Raw genomic sequence first — 14,836 nt, 5'->3', positions numbered from 1 at the left:
GAGGTTTTAGTCGCCCCACTCCCCCAGCTCATACCTGCTGTCCACAAGGCTCCCATGTGGCCGCCATCTTTCTTTCCAGAGAGGAGAGGGCGAATGGGGCAACACCCTTTCCCCTCCGGCAGACTTGATGGCCTGGGTCAATGCATAGTCCGTTCACTTTTCTGCTCCAAGCTGCTGGGTTCTGCATTAAGTCCTTGTGCTTCTGGGGCCGTGGCTGTGCTGGAGAGCCGCTCGTGGGGGGTGACTGGTGACCTCGGTAGGGCGTGACGGACGGACCGGAACGCCCCCCTTCCCATGAGGTTTTAGTCGCCCCCACACCCCCGGCTCATACCTGCTGTCCACAAGGCTCCCATGTGGCCGCCATCTTTCTTTCCAGAGGGAGGAGGGCGGAAGGGAGCAACACCCTTTCCCCTCTGGGCAGAAATGATTGCCTGGATTAACGCATAGTCCTTTCACTTTTCTGCTCCAAGCTGCTGGGTTCTGCATTAAGCCCTTGCGCTTCTGGGGCTGTGGCCGTGCTGGAGAGCCGCTCGCGGGGGGCAACTGGTGACCTCGGTAGGGCGTGAAGGACAGACCGGAACGCCCTACTTCCCATGAGGTTTTAGTCGCCCCCACACTCCCGGCTCATACCTGCTGTCCACAAGGCTCCCATGTGGCCGCCATCTTTCTTTCCAGAGAGGAGAGGGCGAATGGGGCGACACCCTTTCCCCTCCGGCAGACTTGATGGCCTGGGTCAATGCATAGTCCGTTCACTTTTCTGCTCCAAGCTGCTGGGTTCTGCATTAAGTCCTTGTGCTTCTGGGGCCGTGGCTGTGCTGGAGAGCCGCTCGTGGGGGGCGACTGGTGACCTCGGTAGGGCGTGAAGGACGGACCGGAACGCCCCCCTTCCCATGAGGTTTTAGTCACCCCCACACTCCCGGCTCATACCTGCTGTCCACAAGGCTCCCATGTGGCCGCCATCTTTCTTTCCAGAGAGGAGAGGGCGAATGGGGCAACACCCTTTCCCCTCCGGCAGACTTGATGGCCTGGGTCAATGCATAGTCCGTTCACTTTTCTGCTCCAAGCTGCTGGGTTCTGCATTAAGTCCTTGTGTTTCTGGGGCTGTGGCCGTGCTCCAAACTTAACTCTGACTTTCAGGGAGAAAGATTGGGTGGTTTACTTCTCATTGATCACTTTGTATATAGAGAGATGTCTCGCGGCCACGCGGTTTTGAGAAAAAGTCCTCGTTCCCGCATACTCGAGCTGTGTTTGTAGAGGCTTCTGGTCACCGGGGTTCCATCTGGGGGAGGCGGGATGCGGCACCTACTCCATCTGGAACTTGCGGGTGAACTCGGCTCTTTTTGGAACCTGTTTTTTCTTTTTTTTTTTTTTTCCCCTCCGGGATCCCGCACCCTCCATGTGTTCTTTCTCTTATGCTTAAGGCTTCAAAGATGGCGCTGGGGGTCGGGCTGTGGGCGTGACTTCCGGAATCAGAGGTTACCTGGGAGGTGTAGTCCGGCAGATTTGAGAAAAAGTCCTCGTTCCCGCATACTCGAGCTGTGTTTGTAGAGGCTTCTGGTCACCGGGGTTCCATCTGGGGGAGGCGGGATGCGGCACCTACTCCATCTGGAACTTGCGGGTGAACTCGGCTCTTTTTGGAACCTGTTTTTTCTTTTTTTTTTTCCTCCGGGATCCCGCACCCTCCATGTGTTCTTTCTCTTATCTGACGTTTCTTTTAAGGAGCCTGTCACATCTGCAAGAGAAGGATACGAGACAGTCTCTGAGCCTTTGCTCTTCAGTCACCACCCTAAAGGCACAGTTGTGAGGGGAACGGATCATTGACTTGAAATCTGCATCGCATGCACTGAATTCAGTTCACAGAAGTGTTTTGTTCCATGTGGTGTTTTGCCTCAATTTAAAAACTTGATCTGGATGCCAATATTAAAAATAAGAATCTCAAGTCTAAAAATCTAACTTCTCTGGGAAAATAGATTGCTTTAGCAATCCTGGCCTGCATTCCTATTCTATGCCTCCTACACTATTTAACAAAATTCCTGTCAATAAAGTGTGGCATGGAAAAAGTTCTATTTATAAAGCCAAGTATAGCTTCAGATGCTGTGGCTTTTAGACAACCAAAGCAAGGATGGGTAGGCATTGTCCATCTCCTGTGTATCTCCATTCTCCTGGACCAACATAGTCATCTGTGTGACCTCTGTATGTTTGTTTCCATTTCCTACTAACAACGATCAGGTCAATCTGTGAAAGAGGTTTTGATTTCAGAGAATACGATAATTAGGGGATATTATAAAAAATGCTTGTTATATATGGCTAATTATCTGATTTCATAATAATGATTTTATGTAGCTCTAAGTAAGTGATAGATCTACTTTACAGAACACATCACTGATTGTAGCTAATCTCTACATGGTCAACTTGTGTGCATCAATTGTAAAGTCATATAGCATAGTCAGTTCTCTCTTGGTGCTTGCTCACCCCTCATTAAAAGAGAGAAGCTCAAGACTGGGGAATGTGAATCAGTGGTAGAGTGCTTATCTTGCAGGCGTGAGCTTGCTAATTTGATCCCTGCTTTGCCCTAGATATCAAATACGAACCCTATAATACAGCCATTTGTGATCCCGAGTACTGAAAGCCAGTGTTACATTTCTAGTGTACTACAAGTGAGTCACCACCACCCTGCTCATTACAACAACAACCACAAAAGGGTAAGGGGTAGATGGAGGTGGGAGTGGAGGAGTGAAAGAGGCTTTTGGGGCACAGGCAAATATGGGAGACCTGGGAAGGCATCCTTCCCTTTCTTTGGAGGAAACGTCAGTGAAGTTTGTAGCTATGAGTTAAATCTCTGGAGTAAGCATTTTGAACATAAAGTTCTTGCTCTCCCAAGCATTTCCTCATCTTCCTTCTCCCAGGGCCTCTGGGTTCCTTCCTACACCCCAGTTTTATAGCCTCGTGGCCTTATTCCTATCACTGCCCTCAGTCCTCTAGAGGAATGACCTATTTCTGTGCCTGTGTGTGTCCCATTTAAGGTTTGAGCATTGGTGGAGCAGATTCTAGCTCTTCCAAGATTAGAGTCCCATACCTAGCCAGTCCCTGAGGAAAGATCCAGAAATGCAGCATCCCTCAGTCTTCATTTTCCGTAGTGAGGCTTTTCACTTGGCATGTCCTGAGTGAGAAATAGAATCTTTATACTCACAAAATTATCGGGCAAAAAATTAATGCATCCTTTTCCCGGTGATGTTTAGCGCTGCTGGTCTCTGCTTCTCATCTCATCTGACCTGATAAGTGTCTTTCCTCTCTTAATCACAAAGTCTTCTGTCTCTGAGAGCTGTTCTATAGACATTCTGTCTCTATTTCCCTCTCCCGGGAGCAGACTGAAAAATGACAATTCATTTGGCTAATTGGTATATTGCTATCTCTCCACCTTGCTTCCCAATGTCCCTCCAACCACAGTATTCGTGCTCCAGCAGCCGCCAGATTCTTACATAAGTGACTAACCTTTGACCAAGTTTTAAAAGCAAACTATGGAGACCTGCCTTCCTTCTGCTAGATTTTGGCTTCTCAAGAACAGGCCGACCTTGACAAGTGTTCAAGGCCTGGGTGTTTTCAATCATTTGAGTGTTGACTTGTTTTTTTTTTTCCAGAACTTACAGAGTCCCCTATCTGCCTCCATCTCGAAGCCTGCAAGAAATATGTAAACTTGAGTGTGATATGGTTTCAGAGGTCCCAAGAAATCCCTTCTATTCACAAATCACAAATCACAAATCACAAATCATCCTGTTAATCGTCGATTGCCTCGAGCAGGCCCCAGTAACGGCTCCTTCATCCTAGCCCTGAGGTTATATTCAAGGCTCTTTAGGAGAATGAGACCCATCATTGTTACTGGCATTTGGCATATTGGGTACGCCACGGGGAGTTTGTCAGACTCTGCCCTGTGGGCAGGCTACATTCAATAGCCTGCAAGTTTGTCCAAAGTAGGAATGAGATAATAAGATGTCATAATAAGCTCCCGGGAGCTGGATTTTATAGTCTCTGAGTCTTGGCCGCTGATGGGATTACACGGCGCCAGGGGGCCAGGTGGTGGGTGTGACCCCCGCCTACTGGAATTTGGAGGATCTGGGTGGAGGAAGCTCGGCCCCAATCCCAGTAGGCTTGGAGATCCCTTCTATTCACTCCCACATAATTCAATCATGCCTGAAATTTCTTTTTCTTGCCAAACACTTCCATTTACCAATTCAAATTAAAGTCTTAGAAACCTCTAGGAGTAAATTTTTTAAAAAGTTAAACTTTCATTGAAATATAACATGCATACATACATACATACACATACAAAAATCATAACTCACTTAAGAAATTAATGCCAGCGTCAGCAAAACAAAACATTAGTGTTTCCTCAGTAGCCTCTTCACGTGTTTGGTGCCCTCCTAGTTTTCTCTCCTGTATCTATAGTATAGCAAATAGAAGACTGACTTGAACCAAATAGAAGACTTTTGTTTTTGTATTTATAATGCAAATAATAAATGGAATCATGCCCTATGTGTTCTTTTGCATAGATAATATTTCTTTTTGCTTTTGTTATTTTTATTTTTTAGTTCTGCCTCTTGGACCGCACCTGGCTATGCTCAGGGCTTACTCCTGATTCTGTGCTCATGACTTACTCTTGACTCTGCTCAGTAATCACTCTTGGCAGAGATTGGGGGACTATATGCAATGCCAGTGATTGAACTTAGATCTGCTGTATGCCTTATCCACTGTATTATCTCTCCAGCTCTATAATGCTTCTTTTACTCAATACTATATGGATGAGATTCATCCATGTTATTAATATAGAGTTGTAGTTTGTTTTCATGTCCTTATATATGGTCTCGTATGAGTTCATATATAAGAATTATAGTCATGGGTTGGGGAGATGATCCAAAGGGTTAGAGCACATGCTTTACTCTTTCAATTCCTGGCACCTGGTGGGTAATGTCCTCCTCTCTCCCAAGTTCCTCAAAAAGAGTTACAGTCACGTCACACATGTCATTATCAGGATCATATCTATCTTTTCCATTTAGCCACTCTTGTGGGTGAGTGATGGTTTGCATTCTGTTCTTCATTTCTACTCCTCTGATGGCTTAGTAAGAACACTTTGTTTTATGCTCTTGTGTGTCTGAGAATTATCTACTCAAGTCATAATGAAAATAAATTTAGTTCTTTATTCATTCTTTTGACTTGCTGAATGTACATGCCACAGAACTCAGATAATTGCTCTCATTCACAATTACTTTTTATTTTCCAGTAGAATCTTTTAAGAGTTCTTAAGGCCAGAGAGATAGTACAGGGTTAAGATACTTGGCTTGCACCCCAGGTGGGAAAAGGTGTCATCCCTCTGCCTATTCCCCCTGGCGACTCGGTGGCTGCCATCTTCCAGGGGCCATTAGACAGTCAGGTATGGGCCAGCAGTGATGAGATATGCATGGCCTCACAGGATGGGGGTGGAGCCAGTTTTTGTCCTCCCTGGTCCCAACAAGACCCCAGGTCGCCACCCACACCGGCCCTTCTGGCTACTGATTAAGTTGCTTAATGGCCATGATCCCAGAGACACACAAACGAATCTCGGAACCCAGAGGCTTTTGTCAGAAATCCTTCCAGACTTAATTATTAAAATTTCAGGATTCCAAAAGCTGCCACGTGACATCATATGCTGTTCATAATCAACAATAGAAAACAAATGGTCTAATGTTGCCTTTTTGGCAGGTCTGAGTGTTGGGGGGAAATCCCAAATAATAATGGTGAATCTGGTGTCTAAATATTAAATGTAATCAAAGTAGAGAGAGAGTAATGTCGAAATCATCTGCCACATAGGTAGGGGGAGGGTGTGGGATGAGGGGTATACTGGGGTTTTTGTGGTAGAAAATGTTGACTGGTGAAGGGATGGGTGTTTCATCATTGTATGACTGAGACTTAAATCCAAAAGCTTTGTAACTGTTCTCACAGTGATTCAATAAATAAATTTATAAAAAATAAAAGATACTTGGCTTGATACAGCTTACTCAAGTTCAATCTCCTACACAACTAGTAGTGACTCCTAAGCACAGCGCCAGGAGTCATTCCTAAGCATCACTGAGTATGGACTACTGCCCCCATTCTGCCCCAATAAGAAAAGAAAAGAAGAATTCTTCCAAAAAGATTTATTTAATTTAATCACAGTGATATACACAGTTACAAAGTTGTTCATGATTTGTTTTCAGTTGCATAATGTTCCAACACCCATCCCTTCACTAGTATACATTTCCCACCACCAATGTCCCCAGTTTCCTGTCCCCTGCATGCCTGCCTTTGTGGCAGGCACTTTTCTTTTCCCGTGCTCTCTCCCTCTCTCCTGTATCTCTCTCTCTTTCTCTCTCTCTCTTCTTCTCTCTCTTTCTCTATTTCTTTCAAAAAAGAATTCTTAATTTATATTTTTTTCTTTACAGTTAGCTTGTTCTGTGTCTTATTTCAGAAGTTTTCTTGCCCTAAGAAGAAGATATCATGAAGCTGTCTCCTTATGGCTTTTTTTGGTTAAATTAAATTTTTCTATCTCACAGTAATTCAATAAAAAAGTTTAAAAAATAAATAAATGTTATTTACGATGTGAGTTGACAATCAAGACTTAAAAAATAGCATTCAATTAATTTATTGAAAATACCATACATAAACCTAAATATTATATAACATACTTACCCATACTTAAATACCATGCCACTTTCATATTGTGAAGATCTGTTTCTGTACTGTATTCAAGAAGCCATTAATTACCAAACTTATTCTCAAGAGAGAATTCCTTTAATCTGAGGCTTTCTCAAGTAGTATTTAATACCTACTTATTACTATGAACTAGACATCATGCCAAACATTTTAGCTGCAACATTTCATTTAAACCTCATCAAGCCCCTAAGAGATTTGTGCTATTATTGTCTCCATTTGATCAATGAGAAAATTAAGGCTCAGAGAATTTAATAACTTGCCCAAGATCTCCAGATCCTTAATGACAGAAATTTGACTTGAATGCAGATCTGACTGACTTTGATGTGTGTCCTATGCTGCTCCTCAATTCTTTTCCATTCTCACTATCTCTAGACCGAACTCAACAGCCTGGCATTTAAGATTGCCCCAAGTCTATCCCTAACCTACCCTTTCAGCCTTTTCCAAAAAATTATTATTTAAAAAAGTCTGCTAAAACCAAAGCATTCTGCTCATATTTTTCCTAAACAACCTTGGATATTTCTATCACTAGTATTTTACTAAGACTCTTTTGCCCGGAGTGCCCTCTCCCCTAGATCCTTTCTTTGACATTAATCATAGCCTTAAGATTTAAAGTTAAATTACAGTTTAATTCCCACATCTTCCACATGACCTTTCCAACCCCTAAGCAACCCCTGTGTCTCAACCTTTTTGCTAACTTTTCTCCACAAAAATAGTTTATACTATTTCTAAAAATCAAAAGCACCATCCACAAAGTGTACGGTGATCAATAGCATGAACTTTGGAGTCAATGATTTCTAGAATTCAGTTTACTTGTTTATGACTCCTGAGTGTTATTTAATTTCTAGAAGACTGTTTCCTTGTTTGAAAGTGGCAATAATGACAGTATATACTTCATTTTTTCAATACATATTTTGAGTATTATACTAAATTTAGGAGATTTAGCATCAAATTATAGAGCTTGTGATCCCTGCCCTTGTGTTGGTAACATCTCAGTGAGGCACTGAATTATTATTATGTACGTATCTATTACAGGCAAGGAAAGAAACCCTTTTCCTTCTAGGTTCTTGGCTGGGGCTCTATCACAATAGGTAGATTTTTTATTTTATTTTTTAGCTTTTTGATTCCCACCTGGTGATACTGAGGAGTTATTCCTGGCTCTGCATTAAGGAATTGCTCCTGGTGGTGCTGGGGGACCATATGCCTGGGATAGAATCTGGGTTGGCCACATGCAAGGCAACCCTACCTGCTATACTGTCACTCCAGCCCTACAACAGGTAGATTTACAAGAGAAAGGCATGCGGTTTTATAAGCTTTAACATTAGAAATATACTACCATAACTTTTAATTTACAGGAAATAAGGATATAAATAAGTGTTTAAACATTTTATTCTAGATTTATCAGGAATAGAAAGTTCTTAAAAAATAGAAAATTTGTCATTAAGAGTAATAAGCTGAGGGGGCAGGATTACTGTTTATTTTGATTCCTCTCTGAAAATTTCCATCTCTTAACAAAATGATTTTTCCTCTTTGAGTATAGGAAAGCTACAATTCACATGGGGATCTTAATGACTTGCTTCAAGAGAGATGGGAAAGGGTAGTCACTCTGGCACCTGCCATTTCTCAAATCCCTTCCACGCAGAAAATCCAATAATCCAAAGTGTCACTTTCTGGCATAATAAGTCTCGAACCCCATCAGTAACTAAGTAATCCTGTTAGTAGAAAGGAATGGGGGCATGTGACAGGTAATCTTACTTAACTTAATGAGATAGAGTGATAATTAAAGGATTTTTTTTCTTAAGCTGAATTTTGAAGGATAAGCAAAAGTTAGGCAAGCAAAGAGTCAGGAGAACCATTGGGAGGAAGAAGGAGAAGGTAAATGTAAAGACGTGTGCATGTTGAGGAAACAGACAGATCCCAGCAGAGGAAACACCTCATCAAATGTTGTGGACTTAAGTGAGATAGCATATTGTTCCAGTTACCTAATTGTGATATGATCCATAACTCTAAAACCTAGTGATTTGAACCAACATTTATTTTGTTCATTGGTCTGTGGTCAGGATGTGGCTCATCTCAGCTCTATTCCATTTCACAGAGGATACAGAGAGACAAAGTGAATCAGGAATAGGCTATATTATCTTTTGCAATGTAGCCTCAGAAGTAATTTATTGTCATTTCTGCTGTAGTCATTGGCATGTATAGATGCAAGGCTAGAAAGAGCTATGCAGTCAAATCAAAATGTCTTTAAAAACAAGATCTCAAGCATAACATGGAGTGACTTTTGCTGCTAATCCCCATATTTTCAAACTAAGACATAATACCAATATTTTCAGCTTTTCCAGAACTATAATCTTAAACCAGCCAATCAGGAATCAACTGATCAGCCCTAGGTAAACTGCAGATAGACCCCTGCTATCTCTTTTTTTAAAAAAAAAAGTCACTATGCAATAATCAGTCTTTTTTTATATATAATTTTCTTGTTACTGCTGCCTTCTTGCTATAAAAGTCTATCATTTGGTACAGTTCCTTAGAGATCCTTTCTATCTGTACAATTGTATAATGTTCAAACAAATTCTTTTTTTTTTCCCCTCCGGGAGCTGTGGATCCCACCCTCCATGTGGCCCTTCTCTTCGGCTGTATCAAAAAAATTCTTTAAAATTTTGATATACTTTAGTTTATCTTTTAATCAATGAGCTATATTGATGTGACCATTTTTGGAAAATGTAATCTTCACGATGATATGTTAGCAGAATAAGGCTCATAGCTTATATTACAAATGTCCTTGTTATTATTAGCAACAACATTAACAACTTTCCTTACCTCACCACCTACCCATCCTAGTATTTGACCACATTTACATTTTTATATCCATTGAATAACACATTAAACATATTAGAATCAAAGATTCATGCAATTTATGAGGAGTTTCTCATTTTATATAATACAGTTTTTATTCTAAATATTCTTTCCTTCATACTAGTCAACCTTAAGAATAGGGATAGGTATTGTGCATTTTAAAAGTCCTGACTAGAGAGTATCCAGAAATGTTATATACATTAAAAGAAATATTGTTGAGCTATGATTACTAACTTGAGATTTTTCTGATCATATAACTTTTTTTTATCCTGTATTTAGTTCAGATCATCTAATATATCCCTAACATGTCTTCTATTTTACCCCTTTCAAAAACTGAAGCAGCTATGAAAAATGCAAATCCATAGTCAAATGGTCCAGTAATAACAATAACAGATCTAAGATTTTTTTGTTTGTTTTTTTATTTGTTTGTTTTTATTCTGTTTTCTAGACCACATTCAGAGAGGCTCAGAAGTCATGCCTTGCCTGGTCAGTGCTCAGGGGACAAAAGGTGATGCCAGAGAGAGATAAAATCGGAGTTTCCTATTTTAAAAGGATGTGCCCACACCCATTGAGCTGTTTCTCTGGCCACCACATATGAGATTCTTAACATGTTAGACCCAGGAGCTACTTCCCACATCACTGATGAGTTAAAAATAAAGATAAAAAGGAGAAAAGGGAAAAGGAAGGGAAGGGGGGGATGTGTCTCATATAGAGAGACAAGTCGATTCCAGTCTACACCCTCACCAGCTTTGTGGCTTTGTGCTTGTGCCACTTATGTGCAAATGGGCCTACCAATACAGCAGCCCTGGGTCTTGAAATGTCACTTAGTGTATTGGTGAAGCAGGATGTATCTATGGTCCACTGTCAGGGCCGGAAGGAACCCTGCACCAATTTGGATATTGTCACCTACTGTTTAGTGAAAAAGATGTAAAGAAATGATTATGTATCAAGTGACGAGGTTTTTTAAAAAAATAAATTCGCTGTAAGTCAGAGACAACCAGCACAGTTCAAAAATAATTAGCATTTGTGATTTTTCAGGCACCATGTTGAGGAGGCTAGGATGTTCAGGGCTAGGATGAAAGAGACGTTACTGGGGCCTGCTCGAGGCAATTGACGAATAACAGGATGATTTGTGATTTTTTGTGATGTTGAGGAGAAGCAAGATAGATGTATGAATGGCGAGGAGACAAGAACCCAGTAACTAAGCTACAAAGTAGAATGGGGTTTTCATGATGTAGAAAAGAGACCCTGAAGGATCTTCCAACAATTTAGCATTACCTGCCAGGACGTTTTATTGGTACTATATTTAAAGGATGTTTGGCTATGATGATTATCATTGGTAATTGTTACTTTGCGGGTGTCTTATCATCGTTTTGTATTAATTTTAAAGACCTGTTTCTGGATCCCATCTCCATGAGACAGGCAGCTTGAATGGAATCTGAACCGCTTTGAAATCTCCCCCGAGCCCTAATCTTCTTGTCCTCACAAATTCGGCAGCATCTCTGCCACCGGCACTGCATTTGGAACGCTATCTATTGTGTGGGTGGTGAAACGATGGAAAGTTATTTTTGTTCTAATTATGAGAACTGTTTTTATAGGGGGAGGCAGGCAGCTCTGAGCTTGAGCGGCTCTGCTGGGATGCTCGAGGAGGAGGCGTTACTAAGGTTACTAGAAAGAGGACGGCAGTGATATTCAGACAGGCTTACCCCCCCGCCCCCAATTAAAGCATCCTTTCACACGAGAGGCTTGAGCTCAGTGCGGGCAATGCTACATGGCATTAAATGCTGGGCTCCGGAGAGGGAAAGGAAGGGGGGAGACAGGAAAAAACTGGGGGGCCGGTTGGAGAAAGCAGAGCGCCACTGCTTCCCCTTCCGGCCCTATGCTTCTGTCGCCTTTGTTTCCGGGGGGAGATGTTACGCTTGTAGCGCAAAGCCCGGCACTTCCGGGACGGTGGTATTTCGGTGTGGCACGCAGCCCAGCCGGACCGGAAGCAGGTTCCAGCGGGGACCCGTATTGGAGGCGTGGAGCGGGCGGGCCCTGCAGCGTCTCGCTCCGGCCGCGGTGGTCGCTGCAGCCGCGCGGCGGGAGGAAACGGCGACCCCCGGGGCCGAGCCTGGCCGAAGTGGGAGCTGGGGAAGGGGTGGGTGAGCAGGGCCCGGCGCGGCTCGATCCTTGCTCCGCTCCCGGGAGGCAGATTCTGCAGACCCCGGCGTCGCCCGGCGCTCGTAGTAGTTGTTGACTTCGTAGCCCGAAGTGAGTGGGAGCTTCTGAGTTCCACCACTGCCTTGAGTTAGGAATGGGGGACGGGGGAGTGAACCCCCCGCCCCCCGCCCCCGGGGAAGAAGTGGGCTTGGGGAGCCTGGGGGGGCGGCGCGGTGGGGCCCCGAGGGATGTGCTCACTCCGGGACCCTTGCGGGGGCTTCGCGGCGTTTGAGGCCGTTTCAAAGGCCCGCGGAGTGGCTCGTTGAATGTTCCCAGCCCCGAGCCCCCCCCTCCCCCCCCCCCCGGGCTGCTGGAGAAGCTGAACGTGCCCCCGAGGATTATTGACTTCTGGTAGGCTGATCCCCCAGGGGTCTCCAGGCCCCGCACGGTAGTTGCTCCCTCCCCGCCAGCATGTGAAGGGGCTGGTCGGATTGGGCCCGAATCGGGCCTTGGTAGCGGACCTGAAGCCAGGGGCAGAGCTGGCGGGGGGCGAGGTCCAGGTGTTGGGGGGAGGTGGGGGTGGGCGATGCGCGAGAACGGGGCTGTAACTGGTGTAGGCTCCGCCGCCTGCCTGGGTTGGGGTGGGTTCTAGTTGGACGGGGAGAGAAGAAAGGCAGCCGCCCCCCTACCCTCGGTTGGACGGAATTACGGAAAGACTCAAGAATCGAGGATGAAACTCGAAGCCACTTTGTTTCAGTCGGTTACTTCGCCGGTCCAGGTTGCCCGGACTAGAAACTACTCCTTGCTGGCTTCGGGGCAGTGAAGTTGAGGGAGCCCCTTCCGCACCTCCTGCTGTATTTGCTACAGTGAATATTTTTTTTTGTATTTCTAATAATTTTTATTTTGTATTTTATTTATTTATTTTTTAATAGTGAGAGACCATGAGGTACAGTTGTAGACCTACATATTTTTGTGCTTGGGTTTCAGTTATACAATGATCAAACACCCATCCCTCCACCAGTGCGCATTTCCCACCACCTCGGATCCCAGCATCTCCTCCCCCCCCCAGCCCCCATCCCACCCTGCCTCTGTGGCAGGGCATTTCCCTCTCTCTCCTTTTGAGTGCCATGGTCTGCAAAAGAGGCATTGAGTGGCAACATGCTTGGTGGACAGTCTACCCTCAGCATGCTCTCCCATCGTGGGCGGATCCTCCCAACACCCTCTATTTGGTGTTCCCTTCTCTTTCGCTACAGTGAATATTAAAGTTTAAAAACAAATGTTACAGTTTCAAAATACGGATTTTAAGTCTGCTCTGGTTGCAAGCACGTATTTAAGTTTTCTGATGATTGATTGATCATGTCAGAATAGTTCTTTTAGCCATATGTTATTTATGAAATGCCCATTCAAAAATCGAGTGTGAAATAGCGGGTAGATCATCCATTACACTGCAGTAATGTATGTCCCAACTTTTTTTGTTTTTTTTTTTTTTTTTGCTTTTGGGCCACACCTAGTGGTGCTCAGGAATTGCTCCTGGCAGTGCTTGGGGGACCATATGGGATGTCAGGATCAAACCAGCATGCCAGGCACTGGTTCCAACAGGACTGGGGGGAATTGAGATCTTTCAGAATTTCTAAGAATTTTAATTAAAAAAATAAACTGAAACAAGATAAAGTAGATCAAAACAAAGAAAAGACAAGGGTGTGTGCCTTGAAGAACATATGTTTACAAGACAAAGAAAGAGGAAAGTTTTGTTGGAAAAGGTAACAGGAAGGTTTCGATCATTTGGTAGTATACGAATATAGAAAGTAGTGGAGAATAGCTAATCAGAAAAAAAGTTAACACTCTACAGTGTTCGGGGAAGCAGGAATTGAACCAAGGTCTGCTGCTGCATGCGAGGCAGATACCCCCTGTACTACCTCTCCAGCTCCCATATTCTGAGGAGATGGTTTGAAATAATTGCAATCATGGCCATGAAAACAAAGTGGATCAGTCAAACCACTTACTGGCTCTGTATAATTGATAAATTTCACTTCAGTTGTCCTTGATTTCTTAATCTGTAAATTGGAGATAATAGTCCCTAACTGTATAGAATTAAAAGTATAAAGAATGGCCCATTACAGTATCTGGAGCATCGTTGATAATAAATACACAGCAACCATGTTAAGTGAACTGTTGAACTTTCTAGGCCTGGGTTACCACCTAGAGACCTTGCTTTCAGTGGAAAGATCAAGGTCCCCTTTGTTGGTCTTGATGGGAATTAATGTGGACGTGACTCATTCTGCAATTCAAGTCAGTTATTTCTATGTGAATGGAAGTTGTGGACGGCTCAATCACTCAACAACAATATGCCCATGACTTTTAAAATTTGTTGTGAATTAGAACTTATTTGGGGGGCTATTTCATTTCCCCGACTGTTGGCAATTGAAGTTTCTTTGTTGCTGACTTTTTTGCTCCTGCCAGATGCATGGTCATGGAGGCTACGACTCTGACTTCAGTGATGATGAACATTGTGGAGAATCTGGCAAAAAGAGAAAAAGGTAATTACTTACTCATCTGTGTTTCTGATCCCTTCTAGATTGAGCTGGAATACAAACATTGTAAAATTGTGTTTTCATGTGAGGACCATTATACTCATTATGAATGTGTCTATTAAACGATGATGAATTGACTCGGAACTTTGAGAATAGTTGTGTAAAAAAATAACATATTTATGTTATGAAGGAATGGAAAGGGTAGCAGAAAAAAATAAATGCAATTAAAGCTCTTAGATTTCCAGTTTTTATCCAACAAATAAGAACTTTTAATTTGTGAATATTATAGCTAAATAGGGACCAGATTGTTGGTTTCTTTGCTACTATTTAACTTCATAATGATTTAGTTGGCAGGGGAGGGGGGGATGAAATTGGGAGCCAGGACAATTTTTATAGTTATGTGAATGAGTAGACTCTTAAGTGATCAAAAGAAGGAGTTCATGAATGATTTTCTTAAATTGAAAGATCATTTTCAGCAGATTTAATCTGGGCCTTATAAGGAGGGCTACAACTCATTGCCATATCTATGGTTAGGAACAAAGTTCTTAATCTTTAGTATTTAGAAACTTTATTTCATTCATTAACCC

General features: G+C 43.1%; 1 protein-coding gene across 3 annotated transcripts in view; it reads left to right on the top strand.

Annotated features, from left to right (window-relative positions):
• Positions 1-11,698: 11,698 nt before the first annotated feature.
• LOC130038575 (protein FRA10AC1) overlaps positions 11,699-14,836 on the top strand; it is a 31,106-nt gene continuing 27,968 nt past the window's right edge. Inside the window, exons 1-2 of one of the 3 annotated variants that reach the window (XM_056130406.1) lie at positions 11,699-11,716; positions 14,179-14,255. In XM_056130406.1, the coding sequence (XP_055986381.1) occupies positions 14,179-14,255 (77 nt within the window). In that variant the 5' untranslated portion in view covers positions 11,699-11,716. The other 2 variants (XM_056130405.1, XR_008794736.1) reach the window with 2 other exon arrangements.

Source organism: Sorex fumeus, unplaced genomic scaffold, assembly GCF_029834395.1.
Source record: "Sorex fumeus unplaced genomic scaffold, SorFum_2.1 ptg000078l, whole genome shotgun sequence".
Classification (NCBI taxonomy): Eukaryota; Metazoa; Chordata; class Mammalia; order Eulipotyphla; family Soricidae; genus Sorex; species Sorex fumeus.
Note: the sequence above shows the minus strand (reverse complement) of the source record. Positions and strands in the feature narration are given on the sequence as shown.